The 20,625-nt window shown below is 47.2% G+C and overlaps 3 protein-coding genes across 4 annotated transcripts in view; 1 reads left to right on the forward strand and 2 right to left on the reverse strand.

Moving 5' to 3' along the window:
• The window catches only part of MFSD1 (major facilitator superfamily domain containing 1), a 130,682-nt gene that overhangs the window by 83,329 nt on the left and 26,728 nt on the right, over positions 1-20,625 (reverse strand). The gene's annotated exons all lie outside the window — the stretch shown is intronic.
• Positions 720-2,790, reverse strand: LOC140713536 (putative uncharacterized protein CCDC28A-AS1). Its single transcript, XM_073023817.1, has 2 exons — positions 2,137-2,790; positions 720-1,834 (listed from the first exon to the last, which is right to left on the reverse strand). The coding sequence occupies exons 1-2, from the start codon at positions 2,244-2,246 to the stop codon at positions 1,732-1,734; spliced, it is 213 nt and encodes a 70-aa protein (XP_072879918.1). The 5' UTR covers positions 2,247-2,790; the 3' UTR covers positions 720-1,731.
• Positions 12,011-20,625, forward strand: part of RARRES1 (retinoic acid receptor responder 1) — a 43,504-nt gene continuing 34,889 nt past the window's right edge. The window contains exon 1 of one of the 2 annotated variants that reach the window (XM_008008570.3): positions 12,011-12,473. In XM_008008570.3, the coding sequence (XP_008006761.3) occupies positions 12,198-12,473 (276 nt within the window). In that variant the 5' untranslated portion in view covers positions 12,011-12,197. The remainder of the gene's footprint in view (positions 12,474-20,625) is intronic. The other variant, XM_008008569.3, reaches the window with a different exon arrangement.

Consider the following 20,625-nt stretch of genomic DNA (forward strand, 5'->3'; position numbering starts at 1 on the left):
CTCTTTGCCCTGTACTATCCTTCTTAGTTCTTTAAGAATCAAAAGATAGAATTTCATTTTAGCCAACAATAGTATCTCCTTATCTTAAAGCCTCATCTTAATTCTGATATTTACCACCGAAGAGAAAAACATGTTTACACTAGCATTTGTTTCAAAAAAAATAATCCAACCCAACTCACCCTGCGCACAGTAGGCTCTTTTCAAGGCTAGGTGTGCTGGGACTTTAAAGAAGCCTCTAAGAGCAAATGCCCATTGCTGGGCTTCAAGGTTTTCCTCCATTTTCCTTTACTGCCAAGTAGCCACTGGCATGATTCCAGCCAGCTTCACTGCTGTTCTGTTTGGTCTTCCCTACAATTCATTCACTCAGCCCACACCATCTGCCTAGACTAGTCTGCCCCTTGCTGTTCTCGCAACTTGCTGACTCTTCTGAACGCCCACAGATCCAGCTTTTCTGCTTCTGGACTTGAAGATCCACCTACCGCACATTACATTCCAAGGAACTAGGGGCAGGATGGCTGAATAGAAGCCTACACCAATCATCCTCCCTGCAGGAGCATCAAATTTTAACAACTAACCACACACACAAATCAGCACTGTCATAAGAACATTCCAAGGAATCAACCAACCTCTGTCTGTATGTATTCATGTATTCTAAGTCGTCTGGGTGATTGTGCTGTCTATTTATTAGTCAGGTGATTTATTTCTCAGTACTTCTGTTTGCTCTCACTAGTATACATATGCCCTGCTGTGCACCCTGTAGAAATAATGGTGAAGAGGGGAAAATAGAATGAGGGCTTTCTAACACACTGTCCTGTTATCTAGGCTGCCACGTGTGGGCAGATGCCTTCCTCTGTGGTATGAAGAGTTGGTTGTGGTTTGCCTTGATAACATACTCTATGCAAATTTGATGGACAAACGCCAGTGTCATAAACAGAATTGCATAAATCAATCACTCCAGAAAGTTCATGGCATACAAATATTAACAAGTATTATGAATTTTCTTTGAAGAACATAAGATTCTAACTATTATTACTGGAAAAAAAAAAGTTAAAATCATTTATTTCACTCTGTAATGAATATAGCATCTTCTCAAACAGGAAATAAGGTTTATGATTTCAAGCTTTATTTAAATACCCTTTGCTTGGAAAACTAAAACAGTCCCAATTTGTAATTTATTTTACATCTCAGTTTATAGATCACTTAGAAGAGTGTTAATTCATTCTTGGAATGGCAAATGTCCTGTCTTAAGTGACTGATGGAAAAACAAAATACCATGCCAAATTCATCAGAAAATGTATAATTGAGCTATAAATACATTGTGTTCTTAACTAGCATGACATGCCAAAACTGAGGGCTTACTTTGGAAAATTGCAAAATCCAACACATGGGGTACTGACCATTTTTACTTCATTACATTTGAAAACCCATCTGTTGGCAATTATGTGTCAACATGGGCTTCTCAAATCCATGTAATCTAAATTACTTTTAGTTTTAAATGTGAACACATGGCAGGTTTTAAAAGAATTGTTTCATGCCACCGGTAAGGGGAGCACAGAAATGTGTAACAGTTCTATTAATCAGCTCAAGCTTAGTAATATTTCTACATCAAAAGTAGTAGAGCAAATAGGCTGTCTCCATCGTGTACTTTGGCTAACCAGTATTGAGATCACCAAATAATTTAAATATAGGAAACTTGATGCTTTCCATCTTCTTTAGAAGCCACCAATCTGGTTAGCCCAAATGCCACACACAAATGGTCCTAAGTTCCTGGCTGTTGAGTTTCTCCAGGACTACAGAGTCAGCCTCACAGGGGCCTGAAGTCCAACCAGGCTCCCTGAGATGTGAAGAGAAATGCCCATGTCAGGAACAAGATTTTATCACATTCTTCCATAGCCCCTACATAAACCAGAATAAAATGAAGCTTTCGTTAATGGTGACAGAGACAGCCAGCTGTTCTTCTCTAAGAAATGATCTTTGAGGCCAGGCATGATGACTCACGCCTGTAATCCCAACACTTTGGGAGGCCGAGGCAGGTGGATTACCTGAGGTCAGGAGTTTGAGACCAGCCCGGCCAACATGGTGAAACCCCATCTCTACTGAAAATACAAAAAATTAGCTGGGTGTAGTGGTGGGCACCTAGAATCCCAGCTACTCAGGAGGCTGAAGCAGGAGAATTGCTTGAACCCGGGAGGTGAGCCAAGATCACACCACTGCACTCCAGCCCAGGCGACAGTGTGAGACTCCATCTCAAGAAAAAAAAAAGAAAAGGAAATGATCTTTGAATATAGTTCTAAATATCGAGTGACTTCTTCAGTATTCTTCTCTTGAAGTGAAATATCTCAACTTACCTAATCACAAAGCCACATTTCCTGGCCCTTAATTCACTTTGCTGCCGTAATCTAAACCCTTAAATAAATTAGAGTCTCCCCAGTTGTGGAATGCACAAGCAGTACTTGGGTGGGCCATACCTGAGCGTGAATCTCTTCCCTGCTCCCTCGTTACTGACACAACCTCAGCAAGTTACTTAACTTCTCTCCGGCACCCAGTTTAGTCCTCAAACCCGTGGAGATTAAACAAGATTATTCTGTAAGAGAAAGCACATAGCATCATGTCTGAAACACAGCTCCCCAAAATATTCTCTTCCCAAACGAAGTGCTATAGGGAAAAGTCGGTTGTCTACAACTGTGCTGTATGATATCGTTATCATCAGATACCATGCAAATATATGTGGCTATGTATATTTAAATCAACTTAAATTAAATACAATTAAAAATTCTGTTCTTAGACTGCACTGGCCATAATTCAAGCACTTGGTAGCCACATGTAGCCAGTGTCATCAGAAAGCTCTCTTGGACATTGTCATCAGAAAGCTCTCTTGGACAGGGCTGATTACCTTATCCCCTTGGGTGTTGACACTTCCAAACACATCCATGTCAGTCTCTACCTAAACCATGTCATGTGAAATCTTTCTTTGGTGACAGGAATAAATGCAACCACTGTTTTCTGTGGCATCTCTTTTAGAAAGAACCTCATCTCCAGTTCCGCATCCCCAAAGAATTCAGTCTCACTAGATTCAAGCTGGAAAGGCTTCTTCTTTAACCTCATGGATTCAGAAAACTCTAGTTAGCTGTTCCATTGCAGCCCAGATGCAGATTCTAGGGTTCTCTGCACTGCGGCCTTTGCCTTCCTGCTGAGAGTCTGATGGGATGTGGGCATAATGCTGAAGGCTCCAAGTCCTGGGTCTTGCTCCTAAAGCAAAATACTATCGCTGGGGACTCAACACAGCCACATAAACCTCAGGTAGCTTACAGGCACAATATTTAGGACATTGTGAATTCCCCATATGAGTCCCAAGCACCTTCACAGGAGAGACCAGTAAGCCAAATGCTCTAGGAACGCAGCTCGCTCCATTGATCAGGGGCTCTGTTCTTTCTGTGGATAGCTAAGTGCTTTCCTACAAGGGCTTCAGGACAAGCATTATGGGCCCAGGAACACAGCACAGTAAATGTGTAGGTTTACAGGGCTTCACCTAAACAAAAGCTGAGTTCCCCTCAGAGCATGCAAGATGCAGGCCCAAGGAACCAGGAGAGCTCCCTTTTCTCCACCAGCATTCTGGTTCCAAAGCTCTAAGAATCATCTCGGCCACACTCTAGCTTTGGTTAATCAGATTTCAATAGTTAAGGCTGGATTTCCATATTCTTCTTGCCAACCTCACCCACCCTTACCTCTACAAGGGGAAGACCAAAAATGATTACAGATTCTTATTTTCTTAACTGCAAATAGTTCTAATGAAAGACTAGGTTACAGAGGCTACAAGTAATAGCTGAGATTTTATTTAGTGGCCTAGTAGGTTTCAGTCGCTGCCATCCCTTCTCATCCTTTGTGAAATGAAATCCACAGGTGACTGCATATTTTTCGAGATTGTATCTAATTTTTAAGTTAATGGCAATAATAATAATAATAGCAGTCACTTACATAGCCATTACTCTGTGCCAGGCATTGTCCTAAATGCTTTATGTATACACAGATAGTGAGTTGTTTGCACCTCACAAACAACTCAATGAGGTAGGAAGTACCACAAAACATAGAGAGATGAAATAACTCACCTCAGATCACACAGGTCAAGCTAGGCTACAAATCGGGCAGCCTGGCTCCTAGTCCACTCTCTGAGCCACTGTGCTACCTACAAATGATAACAGAAAATAACCCAAAGACTTAACAGTTAGAGAAAGCCCCTCTGACCCCAAGCATCCTCTCTCTTCCCCTAATCATCGTTAGTCATTTCTGATTTGTCCTTCCAGAGACGGTCTGTGTGCACACCTTTCTAAATGCATATCTAGAAGGAAGAAGCTTCTGGTATCACCTTGGGCAATCACACTCATGCACAAATAGGAGATGTTTTTATCTTTTCTAATAACTGATATCAACTTTGCTTTCCAAGCGTCTGTGTGAGTGCTTACACTGGTGAGTGCAGGGGCAAGGAGAGAGGAGGAAACAGTCTTAACTAAGGGTACCTTTGCAAAATACTCCATCCACCCCACTGACTCTGCTGTCTTCTCTGATGTGACTCTTAGCCACGATGTAGGTTAAAGCCTCTATCTCAGGGATTCCTTCTCCTTCCCCAGGGTCTTTTTTCCTCTCTCCCCCCCGACCCTGCTCTGCCTCACAGCCTTAGAGAGGGCAGCAGGGCTTGTGGAGCTGAGAGATGATGCTCAAATGGGAACAGACAGTTGTCTAGCCTGGGAGCAGTCACTTCTGACCTGGGGTCAAGGCTTGGCCTGGCCCCTGTGGCTGACAAGGCACTACTGCCACAGCTGGGAGTTGCTGGTGAAGGGAAATGTCCCTTCTCCAGCTAGGTCATCCCAAAATTGGTGGACTCTGAAGATATGGTAGTCCCAATGCAGGCAGCAGCTGTGGTGTTCCCAGATTGTGTCTGGCTTCCACCACACCCGGCACAGTCTCCCCACTGCCTCCCACCTCCCACCCCCACTACGGGGCAGCCTTAGATCTCTGTGTTTCCTGCCAATACTAACTGCCTCAGCAATCCATTAGGAATTTTCAACCAAAGTTACAAAACCACACTCGTGCTGGCTTTAACCATGAAACAGACTTACTGGTTCTTACAATAAAAAGTCTAGAGACAGGGCAGGCTTCAAATGGGTCACAGTCCAGTGGGTCAGTAACACCCCCAAGGGCCTGGTTTCTTTCCGAGCTTCATCTCTGCCTTCCAGAGTCGACACCATCCTGAGCCCTCTTTCCTGAGGAGGCAAGATGGCACCCCCAGCTTCTGGGGCACAGGCTTCCTCTCACACGCATGGCAGAGAACGGGAGAGCACACACTCTCAGAAGAGCAAGACAACTTCCCTCCGAGACTCCACCAACCGCTTCTCCTGACTTACTTGCCCAAATAGGGTCCTGAGTCTATCCCTGAGCCCACCAGAGTGACACTGTCTCTCTCCAGTCAGATCGCCAGAACGGGGTGTGTTCAGCAGCACTGGAGAGAGGTGAGCAAAGGCAAAAATCAGAGCAGCATTAGCAGGAAGCGGGGACAGCTGCTGGGAGGCCCCCCGCACACCTGTGTCCACATGCCCTCACCTGTTCTTGATGTATTCTCAGGGCTTGGCTAAGAAAACCTGGGGCCTGAGGTGCATGGGAACTGGTTCCTGGGCCTTCTTACATTCCACAAGCTGGGGTGGCCAAAGGTAGCCAGGATGGCAGTGTCACCATACCCTTCTTTCTCCACAGCCAACCACCCAGTCTCCTCATGCCCAGTCCTCTCATTTGCCGGGAAGACACATCCCAGGCCCTCTGGGAGGGGTTTGCTATAGACTGAATTGTGTCTCCCCCTAGTTCATTTGTTGAAGCCCTAACCTCCAATGTGATGATATTTGGAGGTGGGGCCTTTGGGAGGTGATCAGGGTTAGATGAAGTCTAACCATAATTCCTAATCCCATGATGGGATTAGCATCCTTGTAAGAAGAGACATGGAGGCTTGCTGCTTCCCTCTCTGCTGTGTGAGCACACCGTTCCAGGCCACGTCAGGAAGAGGGGCCTCAGCAGGAAGTGAATCAGCTGGCATCTTGATCTTGGACGTCCCAGCTTCCGATTCATAAGAAAACACATTTCTGTTGTTTAAGCCACCCAGTCTGAGGTATTTTGTTATGGCAGCCCAAGTTGGTTAAGACAAGGAAAATAAATAGCCAATGCCTCTCAGAGCTCTTTCTCTCTGCTCTCTGGCCTCTTTATGTAGTCAAAAGGATAGGAGGGGTGCAAGTACAGCTGTTCAGGGGCTGCTGGATACCTCTACCTAGCATAGGGCACAGGAGCCAGTGCTGCAATATGCTCAGTCAGAACTTAGGTATCTTGGCTCAAGACCTGGTCCCTATTTAAATAACAATACTTCCGAGATGAGCCATGCAGTGAGCCATGATAGCCACTGACACTACAGTATGCATCTGATCAGCAGCTCCTTCCCTGGAAGTTTCAATGTGAGGAAACATGACTAGGTCCGAGGCAAGAAAGAGTGTGGCAAGGCAAGACTCAGAGAAAGGGAGACAAGCTGGAACTACACAACAAGCAAAGCAGGCTTGCTCTGGCTACGCGGAACCACAGAACTGGAAAGCTCCTGTGGCAGTCTTCCCTACCAGAGGAGAAACTGATTGAAGTGCACTCGGAAACTGCACCTCATTTATTTACTTGTTTAGAACAGGTAACATACATTATACACACATGAAAAAAGCAACCACCACAAAAGACAGCCTATGGTGAAGAGTTTCTCTCTCAACCTCTATTGGCAATTCTTGTAAACCTTCGCAGAGACTGTTTTTGCGTATTTCCACATCTATGTATGTTATTTTTTTCTTTTTAAACAAATAGCAGCATACTACTTGCCCTACTCTACACCTTGCTGTTAACATTATACCTTAGAGATGGTTCAGTATCACACACACCTCAATATACCTCTTCTTCATGACTGTACAATATTCCATTCTATGGAGGTACCATAATTATTCAACCATGAAACACAGGTGTTTTTCCAGCCCTTAACTCTTCATTACTTAAAAAAAAAAAAAAAATCTGTATTGGCGCCTATTCTGTGCCAGTCACTGTTCTAGGGAAGATAGAGAAGAAAATGAGACATTCAGTGTCACTGCTGTGGAGGGGTTTACAATCCATATGTGGAAATGATCCTTGCACATACTTCTTCATGTACATGTGTGAATGTGTTGTTAGCATAAACTCTCAAGGTGGAATTGCTGGGTCAAAGCCATGTGCATTTCTAATTTCAATAGATATTGCAAATAGTCCACCAAACAGGTCATGTCAATTTTCCCTCTCACAGTCTGTATTATCTTTTCATATGATTAAAAGTCATTATGCATTATATACCACTAGGTTTCTTAAACACAAAGTAAGTTCTCTAAAATGCTCATGATAAACTGAGCAATGACTAAGGAACTAGGGAACATGATATATCAGGACACCCTTGTGGGGACACATCTGCTTCTGTGCAGAGGCTACAGCAGACCTGCTGGCTGATACTTTCCTCCCCTCCCATATGGCACAGTCTCCCAGCGGCCCCGGGCTGGGGGTGGGATATGATGACAGGTCTTTTGGAGAACGTGGTGAACAGTTAGCAACATCACTCCCGACACAGTACGTGGCAAGGAAGAACAATCTGTGAACACACAAAATCTGTCTATGAATTGAGAAAAAACAGGGATACCCATGACAGACCAAGGCCTGATTTCCCTCGTATTGAAAGAGCTTCTACAAATCAACCAGTAATCCAACAACCCCACAGGTAAGTGGGCAAAGAATATGGACAGTTCTTACAAAGGAAATACTCTGTGTTCCAGAAAATCCCTGTTTATAAAATAAATACTATAATTAAATGTCTACATGTGTTCCTGATCAGCATCAATTTGCCCCCATTGTAACTGTTGTCACTATTTAAAATACCTAACCTCGGAAGGGCACCCAGAGCTCACACAGCAGCACTTGGTCTCCTGGTCTTTTCTGTCTTCCCTCTTGCTTATGACTTTCCATGATTCTCACTATCTCATAGGCAGGAACTGCACACATGCTGCACAGGCTGCCTGTTGGACACTATCAGCCATTCCCACCCTTCCCCTCCTCGCCTCAGTGACAGAGGTGGCTACTTCCTTCCCACTAGGCATTATCCCTGCAGGGACCCCACTGGGGCTCTGCAGAGATTCCTGGATCCCTTTCTCTGAGTCTGCCCCTTCCACTTGGCATACTTTTGCTTCTGACCGGAGGCTCCTGCAGCTCTTCTGGGAGGGCTGTTCTTGTACTACTGCCCTTTTATGCCCACCTACAGAAAGACTGAAGTACCTGAGTTATCAACAAGTATGGCTCTTAGCCAGTGGCTGACAGGCATAGAAGAATGGAAGCCCAGATACCCTGCCTGGGGCAGGGACATCTCAGAGGCGTCGTTTACAGTTGAGAGCTCCCCTTCAGGTCAGGCTGAACTTACCTGTCATATAAGTCATATAACTATCTGACATCCTTGCATGGCTATCCTTCTTCTAGCTCCTTACTGAATTCTTCTAGGAGCATTTCCTCTGCGAACAATCTTTGTTTCCGGGCCTGCTTCTAGGATACCCAACGTAAGACACAATCTTCTTCCTTAGTAACAAAATCCTGAGTTTTATTTTGGCATATGGCCACCGTGAATAAAACCTACATTTCCCAGCTTCCTTTGCAACCAAGTTCTTGCCAATAAGATACAGGGCACAAGTGCCCTGTGAGACTTCTAGGAAATCCATAAAGGGAGCCCTGCTGATGGCTAGTGACCATCTTGGACCCTGAGGGCAAGGAGTACACCCTTAGGATGTGGGAGCAGAGATCTGGAAAAGGTCTGGACCTCTAACAACCTCATGGATCTGCCAATACCAACCACAGATTGTCTACTACCCCACCTTTACCCTACAACTTCCTTTATGTGAGAGATAAGTTCCTCTCCTGTTTAAGCCAATGTCATTCGGGTGTTTGTTCCATGCAGTTAAATTTAATCCTAGTTTACAGACCAGACCATTGACTCTGAAAAATGACAGATACTGTTTGCCAGCCTCCCTTGCAGCTAGGCTTTGCCAGTGTAACCCAGATCTGGCAGATTTGGTATAAAGGAAGGTCTCAGGGGAAGAAAGGTGTAGGCAGGAGGTTCTGGAAAAGATATTTCTTACTGATGCAAAAAACAAACAGGTGCATAATGTCCAGCTCTCTTTCCACTCTGGCAACCTATTCCCTGCTACCTGCTTTTGGCTGCAGCATGTGAAGATGTGCTGTCTGGAGCTGTGGCAGCCATTCTATAACCATGAAACTACAAGTCCATGGACAAAAAGCCAGCCAGCTGAGGATGGCTGTGCAGAAGGATGGAGAGAGCCTGGGTCTTTCAGAAACTCACTGAGATCTCCCACTCCAGACCAATAAATAGTCCACATTGTTTATCGGGTTTTCCATTACATACAGTTAAAAGCAACCTAACATACTCATGGGGGACAAAGCACTGAAGTAAAATGAGGAAAATTTAATCTTTATAAAACCTGGAGGTGAGCATTCTCAAGTCTGCTACTATAACTTCTTGGAGGGTGCTATAGTTTGGGTGTTTTTGTACCCTCCAAAACTCATGATGAAACTCAATTCCCAATGCAAGAGTGTTGGGAGGTGGGGCCTAGAGTGAGGTGTTTAGGTCATAAGAGTGGGTTCTCTCCCGCTCTTCCAGCATGTGAGGATACAGTGTTCCTCCCCTTCAGAGGATGAAGCATGCAAAGCCCCACTTTGGAAGGGGAGACAGAGCTGAGCCCTCACCAGACCCCAAATCTGGTGGTGCCTGGATCTTGGACTTCCAACCTCCAGAAATGTGAGAAATAGATATCTGTTCCTTATAAATTACCCAGTCTCAGGTATTCTATTATCATAGCACAAAACAAACTATGGAGAGATGACTGGGTTCTGGGAGGTGATTACCTGTGCTAGGCTGCCTCTGAGGGCAAGAAACAGCAACTCCAGCTTCAAAGAAGTGAAATAATAAGAAATAGGCTCCAGGATCAGCTGATTCCTGTGTCCAACAATGCCATCAGGAACCCAGGGCCCTCCCCTCTCTCTGCTCTGCCACTCTTGAAATGGGCTTCATTCTCAGGCAGCCAGCAAGACGGGAACACGCTTCTGGGCAGCATAGCCAAACCTAACTGGAGCCTATCAAGGGCCTGCACTCTCCCTCTTGGCTTCTCCCTCCAGCTGGACTTTCTTGCTTTTCTTCAAAAATGCCAGGTAGACTCCTGCCCCAGCCTCTGCATTTGTGTTCCTTCTGCCTACAGTGCTTTTGCATACATGTCCACCTGGCTCCCTCACCTCCTTCACATCCTCACCCAAGTATCACCTCCCCAGAGAGGCCTGCCCTGACCACACCTTTTATGATTAACCACCTCCCAACTCCCCACTTCTTTTTCTGGCTTAATTTTTCTCCCTGGCATGTAACTGCGTCGAACATAGGGCACATTCCCTGGGCCTCATTGACTGTCTGGGCCCCACTTGCCTAGAAGGTGTGCTCCAGGAAGGCAGAGATGTTTAAGATTGTTCACCCTCATTTCCCCAGGGTCTGGCAGAGTAGGTGTTTTACAATTATCTGCAGAAGGAAGGAAAGACAGACAAGGGACAGACAATAGCCAGAGGAAGAAGTGCAGTGAGACAGGATCTTGCCAGAGATGGCACCACGTCCATCAAGTCACAGGCTTTGCTCAATGCAGAACTGGCACATGCCCAGTCTCAACCACCCACTGGCAAGAAGGGATTTCCTTTAGTCCCACAACAGCACTGGGGTCCAGGTTTGGAGCAGGGGTAGACCGCTGAACAAAATGCAGGATGGAGAAATGGATGTTGGGAGTGCCTAGCAGTACCAGTTCTCCTCTCTGAGCCCTAGTTCTCCAGGGCTTTTTCTCTTGTCTGTGGTTTAAAAACAATGGCTATCTCAGCCCTTCACTGCCAACTGTCTAAAAAGAGTTGCCGCCGGGCATGGTGGCTCACGCCTGTAATCCCAGCACTTTGGGAGGCCCAGGCGTGGGGATCACGAGGTCAGGAGTTTGAGACCAGCCTGACCAACATGGTGAAACCCCGTCTTCACTAAATATACAAAAATTAGCCGGGCATGGTGGCGGGCGCCCGTAATCCCAGCTACTCGGGAGGCTGAGGTAGGAGAATTGCTTGAACCTGGGAGGCAGAGGTTGCAGTGAGCCAAGATCGCGCCACTGCACTCCAGCCTGGGCGACAGAGCAAGGCTCGGTCTCAAAAAAAAAAAAAAAAAAAAAGAGTTGTCAACACTTGCTGATTCCATTCCCGGAAGCCCCATGCATGCCTCACCCCGCTGGAATCCGACCTCCACCCCCGGCCTTTAAATCTGCCTCGCACCGGGGTTATCAATGTATCAATGACCTACTTGCTTCTGAGACCAATGGGACTCTCAGGCCTTATCTCACCCTGCCTTGCTGCCCACTCCTCCCTCCTCAGTGCCTCCCCTCCTGGGCAGGACCTGCAGGTGCTCAGGCCCGTCCCCAGCCACTGGCTCCGTAGTCCCGGGCTCCCTGCTGGTGTCCACCTTCAGCCTCCTCTCCAGCCCCAGCCCTCTGGCGACTTCTCCCACTTCCACAGCGGCTATGCCATGAGGAGCCCCATCAATGCCCGCTGCGACCTGCCCCTTTCTGCGCTGGTCCCCTTTCACCTGCTGGGAAATCACAGCCCTAAGGCTTGGAGAACCCAAGCAGTTTCCCTTAAAACCCTAGGGTTGCGAAACCGCAGGGGAAACGCCGAATCCCTGAGCTGGGCTAGGGGTGCGGCGCGAGGTAGCATGGGCGGGCCGCGATCCCTCGACGGAGGCGTCCCCACTGTCCCTGCAACCCCGTCCCTCTCCCCTCGTGGCCTGGGCCAGAAACACCCGGCCCCGCGCAGCGGAGGCGACGCCGCATCCTGGCACCAAGCCGCGGCAGTGCGGAGGGGCAGAGAGAGCCCAAGGGCTGCAGGAAGCGTGGAAAGGGAGTGGCCCCACGGGGACCCGAGCTTGCTCCAGATATTCGCCCCGGGGGCGGAGGGGAGGGGCCCACCACGGCCTTATTTCCGCGAGCGCCGGCACCGCCCGCTCCGAGCCCGGGTCTGTCGGGTGCCGCGCCAACTTTCCAGCGTCCATGCAGCCCCGCCGGCAACCGCCGCCCGCTCCCCGGTCTGGGCCCGGGAACCCGCGCGCCACCGCCCCGCTGCTCGCGCTGCTACTGTTGCTAGCCCCGGTGGTGGCGCCCGCGGGGTCCAGAGGCGCCGAGGACCCTGGACAGCCTCAGGATGCGGGAGTCCCGCGCAGGCTCTTGCAGCAGGCGGCGCGCGCGGCGCTTCACTTCTTCAACTTCCGGGCCGGCTCGCCCAGCGCGCTGCGAGTGCTGGCCGAGGTGCAGGAGGGCCGCGCGTGGGTGAGTGCGGAGCGACGCACCGGGGCACGCGCCTGACTGTCCGCGCACGGCGCTGGACGGTGACACCTGGGTGCGCGCGCCTGCCCGCCCAACGGCTGATCTGCCGGGGAAGGTGCGGTGCTCACGACGCCAGGGGAGATCCCAGCTGGGCGGCGCCCCGGAAGTGTCCCAGGGCGTGGAAGGGGCCCTTCGCTGCACAGCGTCCGCAGAAATCTGGCTCGCTCCTTCCAGCATTTATGAGGCCATAGGTTTTTCATAGGGCAGCGCTCTTGATTGCTTCTATACCTAGGAGAGTGATGCTTTGGGAAATTGAGGAACAGGCTGAAAGGGCAAAATTTAATTTTGTCTGGAGGTACCCAGAGTTGGTTGCTATAGGGGCGCTTATTGTGCACGCGCCCTGCTAGTGACTGCAGCCAAAGTTTTGGGCGAGATTTCCAAAATCTAAGCCAGTAGCCATACCATACCGCGGACGGCTGTCTCTTGTTAATTGCAGGCCACCACGCTAGGGCTTCAGGGTAATGTGGTTGGAATTTACACGTAGGCCTGGGCAGAAACCTGCTAATGCTAGCGTCTGCTTTGATCTAATAGAAGTGAGTTAATCAGGGGTCAGTGTTCTATATGAACCGAATGAATGAGAACTTTGCAACCCTTTGGTTGGTTGCTGATTTCAAGGCATTGACTGTAGGTATTGTCTTGTGTGTGTGCAGCTACTTTGCGTTCTTCATCATATAGATTACAAAAGTTACAGAACTACGTTAAGTCTGTCCCAAAAGCAAAGTTGCTCCTTCTACAACCCCCAGATATTCCACAAGGCCTGCAGACACACGGCCTCAAAGACTCTGGAACTGAGTATCGCGTGTACTTAATAAATAGGTGGAGTTTTAAAGCATAGCAGCAGGATTTTCATTTAACAGTGCCGAACACCATTGGAAAGTCCTTCAAGAAGCTCAGCCTCGGTTCTTCAAAACTTATTTCTGCACCCAGCACGGCTATATTTATTGAATGATTAAATCAAATTGTTCCTAGAAAAAGGCAACCTGGCCAGGTGCGGTGGCTCACGCCTGTAATCCTAGCACTTTGGGAGGCCGAGGCGGGTGGATCACCTGAGGTCGGGAGTTAGAGACCAGCCTGACTAACATGGAGAAACCCTGTCTCTACTAAAAATACAAAATTAGCTGGGTGTGGTGGTGCATGCCTGTAATCCCAGCTACTTGGGAGGCTGAGGCAGGGGAATCGCTTCAGCCTGGGAGGTGGAGGTTGCGGTGAGCTGAGATTGTGCCATTGCACTCCAGCCTGGGTAACAAGAACAAAACTCCCTCTCAAAATAAAATAAATAAAATAATAAAGAAAAAGGCAACCTGGCGGGGCATGGTAGCTCACGCCTGTACTCCCAGCACTTTGGGAGGCCAAGGTGGGCAAATCGCTTGAGCTCAGGAGTTGTAGACCAGTCTGGGTAACATGGCAAAACACTGTCTCTGCCAAAAATAAAAAAAATTAAAAATTTTTAAAAAATTAGGCGATGTGGTGGCGTGGGCCTGTGGTCCCAGCTACTCAGGAGACTGGGATGGGAGGATCGCTTGAGCCCAGGACCCCAGGACCTGGAGGTTGCAGTGAGCAGAGAATGCACCACTGCCCTCCAGCCTAGGCAACAGAGTGAGACCCTATGGGGAAAAAAAGAGAGAGAGAGAGAGAAAGAAAAAGAGAGAGGAAGGAAGGAGGGAGGGAGGGAAGGAAGGAAGGGAGGGAGGGAGGGGCAACTTATTCTTGTCACTTTTTTTATTTTTTTATTTTTATTTTTATTTTTTTTTGAGACAGAGTCTCGCTCTGTTGCCCCGAGCTGGAGTGCAGTGGCACGATCTCGGCTCACTGCAACCTCCAACTATCAGGTTCAACCGATTCTCCTGCCTCAGCCTCCTGAGTAGCTGGGACTACAGGCACTTGCCACCATGCCCGGCTAATTTTTCTATTTTTACTAGAGACAGGGTTTCACCATGTTGGTCAGGCTGTTCTCGAACTCCTGACCTCGTGATCTGCCCGCCTGGGCCTCCCAAAGTGCTGGGATTACAGGCATGAGCCACCGCGCCCAGCCATCTTGTCATCTGTCTTAATCCTTGCTGAGATACAAAAAAGTTCAGTTTTCCTTGTCCAACAGAGCAGTGAGATAATGGAGCTTGAGAACTTTCTATCAAGGTAGGAGAGTAGCCAATGCCCAGAGCCTAAAAAAGGGGCCACTGAGGATTTGCTCCCTGGTTACCAGGGGCAGGATTCCCTACAGAAAACCAAGCTCACTCCGATTTCTAATGTACACCAGTTTTCAATCCCAGATATTTCTTATTCCCCTTCCAAACCCATTTTAAAAAGGAATAATAGGCCGAGCGCGGTGGCTCACGCCTGTAATCTCAGACTTTAGGAGGCTGAGGTGCGCAGATTACAAGGTCAGGAGTTCAGAAACAGCCTGGCCAAGATGGTGAAACCCCTTCTCTACTAAAAATACAAAAAAAAAAAAAAAAAAAAAAAAAAAAATTAGCCAGGCATGGTGGCAGGCGCCTGTAATCCCAGCTACTCGGGAGGTTGAGATAGAGAATGCTTGAACCCCGGAGGCGGAAGTTGCAGTGAGCCAAGATGGTGCCACTGCACTCCAGCCTGGGCGACAGAGCGAGACTCCATCTCAAAAAAAATAAATAAATAAATAAAAATAACTTGCATTATCATGCACTTAGTCACCCCTTGAAAATAAAATAAGATACTTGACATCCTTCATAAAATAATCAAACTAGCTCTCAAAACCTGAGTGAATAAAGTAAAAACTCCCAGCCCCTGCATTGCTCCAATGAGGATGCAAGGGCTGGGAATTTTATATAAGTTATATAAATCTTAAAGAGGTCTTAAACATCATTTAGTCCAGTGGCTTTGGGGAAGGTTATTTAAGTCTTTTCTGCCTATTTCCCTGTTTGGAATGGAAATGATTCATGTTCTGCCAACGATGTCAGGTGGTCTGAAGAGTCATATAAGATGATATGAGTGCCAAATAGGAAGTATAAAAACGTGAGTTCAGGGGTAGTCTGTTCATCCATTAGCTATGTATTGAATGCTTACTCTGTGCCAGGAACTGGGCTAGATAGTGCGGCCTGATTCACATTTAACATAGGGTCATTAGGGAAGGCCTCTTTGAGATTCCTTCAGTTTTGAAGCACTCCGCTGCCTGAGTGAAGAGTGCAGACACACCTACATGGAGCTTTCAGTGTAGTCATAAGAAATTCCTGCCTCCATTATAAGAGCAGTCATAGCATTGGGGAGAAATAAAACATGGGTCAGGTGCGGTGGCTCACACCTGTAATTCAGCACTTTGGGAGATTGAGGCAAGCAGATCACTTGAGGTCAGGAGTTTGAGACCAGCCTGGTCAACATGGTGAAACCCCATCTCTACTAAAAATACAAAAATTAGCCATGCATGGTGGTGCGTGTCTATAATCCCAGCTACACAGGAGGCTGAGGCATGAGAATCACTTGAACCTGGGAGGCAGAGGTTGCAGTGAGCAAAGATCATGCCACTGCACTCCAGCCTGGGTGACAGAGCGAGAATCTGTCTCAAAAAAAAAAAGAAAAAGAAAAAAAGTGAACCACGATTGATCTCCAAACTCAGGTTTGCACTCTACCCAACCAGAGCATTGTTGGACTGAGTGTTCAGCTGCTGCACAATGTCTATCATCCATCCAGAACTGACCCTGAGGGGCGAGCAGGTAGCCAGGTAGGGGAGAGAAGTGTAGCTCATGGGTTCACTGCATTCCTTTGTAAGATGAGAGGCTGAGATGAAGTCAGGGTTTTTCAAACTAAGAGCTCACTAGGGTTATAAAGTCAATTTAGTGTGGGATCCGTTTTTTGTTTTTTTTTAAACGAAATGGTATAGACTACAAATGATTAGAGTGCATTGCAAAAGCAAGGGTAAGTAGTGTCTCCAAATGTGTTTCAGATATATATGTATGACCTAGGTCATAATGAAAAACGCAGTTCTTGCTGTGGGTTGCAGCTTTAAAAAGTTTTGAAAGCCTTTAGACTAAGTGATGTTTAAGACCTCTTCTCGCTCTGAAATTCTTTGATTCCGTGAGCTGTTGGCACGTCATTTTAAAAACACTGTTGCCCTCTGGTGGTGAAATGCAGCAATAGCTACGGTAGTAAATTCAAGGAAGAACTAAGTGCTAGCTGGAGTCGGGTGGAGTGGAGTGGAGTAAGTGTTTTGTTTTGTTGCTAATTGTAGGCGAAATCACAGACCACGATTTGTGTTCCCTCACTGACCCCACCTGATGCCTCTCTTACCTGGCCTTACACTACCTTTCCATAACCAGAGGCTTTTACTTTTCTAATATTACATGGCATAGGCTCAGGACCCACAGTTGGAGTGGTGGGAGATTTTGGATCGTGCTGAGCGATCTTATGCTTCCCAGGGATGCCTGGATCATCCCCACAATGTTTGCCCTGCTCCTGACTATTCGAGGCTGTCCCTTACTTGGAGACAAGTCTCCTCTTGCCACTCAGCAAGTTCTGGGACCACTGGCTCTGTATGCAGCATTTGGTGAGAGGTCAGCCTTTTACTAACATTTTGAGAGACTAGCCGAAATCTTCAAGTGCACACACTCCATAAGAAAGTCAACCCATTCTGGAATCCGCTGCTGTTTAGGAGTTGGCCACTTAAACAAAACACCCTCTGACCAGGTCAAGACCAGTGGTTGGAAACATACTTTAAACAGTTGATCGAAGCGTATGGGGAGAGGGGAGTTATGCCCATACCTTAATTGCTTCGATTTAAAATAAAATCTGAAAGTGTACATTTATCATCTATCTTTTGATATAGGGCCAAGGCCATTTAATTGGAGCTCCTTGCAGTCTGCATTAGTCATTTCTCCCATTGTTATAAAGGAATATCTGAGGTTGGGTAATTTATAAAGAAAAGAGCTTTGATTGGCTCATGGTTTTGCAGTCTCCACAGGAAGTGTGGTGCTGGCATCTGCTTCTGGTGAGGCCTCAAGGAGCTTACAATCATGGCGGAGGGCAACAGGGAGCCAGCATGTCACACAGCAAGAACGGGAGCAAGAGAGCAAGCGGGGAGCTGCCACATACTTGAACAACCAGATCTCAGAGCAAGCATTCACATATCACCAGGGGATGGTGCTAAACCCTTCATAAGGGACCCACCTCCATAATCCAGTCACCTCCCACCAGGGCCCCCTCATCTACAAATTGGGAAGCACATTTCAACATGAGATTTGAAGAGGACAGACATCCAAACCATATCACAGTCTTTCTAGCAAGAAAACACACCCATGGGGAATCGTTTGTGGTTTGCATTTTTGTTATAGTGGAATGAGCGTGCAAAGAATACGCTGAACAATCCTCTGCTTTTGCTTTTTCTTGTCTAATCTTGGCTTATTGACACCAATTCAACAGCTAAATTTCTAAAGCATTTAACTTGATTTCATGGACATGACGTCTTTGTTTGTACCCGCTCTTCACCAGTTTACATAATATTTACTTATGTAATTAGGTACTAAGTACATCTGATATATGCAAGTTTGGGAGCAAAGCAGCTGGCTTTGGGTAAGCGTCAGGCTGGGCCCATACAGGCCACTAGGCAGGAGCCCATGCTCTGGAGTTCAGGCCACTGTGGGTCTGACAGCAAGCATGGAGCCCTGTCCTCTAGGCCACAAGGCAGTTAGGAGAGCACTTACTCTACTAAGAAAAACTTTATTCCTTTGTGACTTCTCAATCTATAAAGCACGTTAATACAACATAATTTATCTAAGTACTGCTCTTGAGGTCTCTCTCTCTCCATTAATGTCAATAATTCAGAGGTGATCATTCAGAAGACTAGGAAAGCAAGACATTAAATAGTCCATAGAAACAAAAACTGGAGAACTAAAAAGGCTGCAATGAACATAGAGGGAGAAGATAAGTAATAAAATACTGAAGTGAACTAGTCTTAATTTTCCTGTAAGGAAAGCTCCCAAGGGCTTTTATAGGCATTAGGAAAGAATGGCAGGGAGGGGGATATTTGCAAGATTATACTAGGATCTCTTCAGTGCCCTCACACTGCCCTAAGGATGAAACAGAACAATTCTGAAAGCACAGGACAGGCAGGAATCTCTCCTTCCAGGCAATGTTCATGCTGAAATGGCACAGATGTGCCTACAGTCTCCACCACACCACCCACCACAGCACCCACCCGGTCCGCAGACTCTGATTGCAGAGTCTGGGTCTAGCATGGGGTGGGAAAGGCCACTTGGGCCTGGGGTTAAAGCTTTGACTTTGACCTCCTTGGCACTTTGCCCCAATCTCCTAAGCTAACTGCACCCGGATGAGCTAGCCAGTAGGAATGTTGTTTTACCATTTTTTATAATAAATTGTTTTTAAACCACAATTTTTTTTAACAGCCCACAACATTTTCCACTTGGCTTTCCACATGTGGAGTCATAGCCAAGGATGCATGTAATCACAGAGCATTAGTAATGTCCCACATCAGGACTGGCGGTGGTGGGTCATGATTGTTAACTGCCGGAAGTCTGGCTTGGCTGCAGACTCATGCTTTAAGGACCTAGGTTGTTCTGCTGGAGACTGCATGTAAATAATCCGCGCACAACAACTGACATTATGAGGTGTGGAAGGTTACACATACACACATACACACTTGCCTAAATCCAGCCTGACCCTTGATCTCACTTGCTGTTAAGCAGTATATCTCCCCAGAGATGTATGACACTTATGCGACCTCAGCATTTATTTGCCTTTTTGGATGGTGCCTCAGTTGAAGAATGTTTCACAGAGATAGTCCCACCGTGGTTGGAGACAGTAGCCATAACAAGTTCACTCTGGCTGACTTGCCATGGTTGTTCAGGATGTCTCTAGCCAGAAAAGTCAAATTACGAAAGGAAATCTTGGCCAGGCATGTTGGCTCACACCTATATTCCCAGCACTGTGGGAGGCCGAGGTTGGAGGACTGCTTGAGCCCAAGAGTTCAAGACCAGCCTGCCGTGATGAGACCCCATCTCTACAAAGAATAAATTAACTGCGTGGGGTGGCACATACTTGTAGTCCCAGCTACTTGGAAGGTTGAGATGGGAGGATCACCTGACCCCAGGAAAGTTGAGGCTGCAGTGAGCCCTGATTGCACCACTGCCTTCCAGGCTGGGCTAACAGTGTGAGACCCTGTCTGAAAAAAAAAGAAAGGGAGTCTTGTACCATGGCCGTGTATGGGATGTATGCGATCCATGGTCATCCCAAGGGCACATGCCCACACAGAACGTGACATTAAGGATCACAGTAATTCTGTATCATTATTGTGTCCTACTGCTGCTATAACAAATGACCTCAGATTTAGTGAGTTAAAACAACACAAACTTACTCACTTATGGTTCTGGAGGGTAGAAACCTGAAATGGGTCTCCCTGGGCTCAAATTAAAGTGTCTGCAGGGCTTTGTGCCTGCTGGAGGCTCTAGGGGAGAATCCATTTCCAGCTTCTAGAGACCACCTGTGCTCCTTGGCTCATGACTCCATCCTCCATCAAAGCAAGCAGCATAGAATCTTCTGATTATGGCACTACTGTCTGCTTCTCACAGGACCTTGTGATTACGTTATGCCCACAGGAATAATCCAGGATAATCCCCCCATCTCAAGATCCTTAATCACATTGGCAAAATCCTTTTTGCCATGTAAAATAACATATTCACAGATGCCAGGGATTAGGAAGTGGACATCTTTGGGCATGGGGTGTGTGTGGGGGACATTACTCAGCCTACCACACCCAGTGTCCAGGCTGGCTGTGAACTCCTGCAAGTATTTACCACTCTGCCCGACATATGCCGGTACCCAGAAAATGCAGCTCTTGCTCCCACCTCCTGTCTTGCTGGCCTCTGCAGCCTTGCTAATCTCACATGTGAACCCACCTGCCCTCTCCTGTCGATCTCAGTACTCGACCATAGGCAGCTTTGTCAAAGCTTTTGAACAGCCAATTTTCTTTCCACTGTGCCCATGTGCTTGCCTATCCCAAATGAGATGGTCAGCTTCTACAGGGCGCAAGGTCTCTATCTCTTCATGGCACTAGCACACGGCCTGCTAGAGACAAATATTAGATATTTGTTAAATTAAATGAAGGTAGCTGGAA

Source organism: Chlorocebus sabaeus, chromosome 15 (genome assembly GCF_047675955.1).
Source record: "Chlorocebus sabaeus isolate Y175 chromosome 15, mChlSab1.0.hap1, whole genome shotgun sequence".
NCBI lineage: Eukaryota > Metazoa > Chordata > Mammalia > Primates > Cercopithecidae > Chlorocebus > Chlorocebus sabaeus.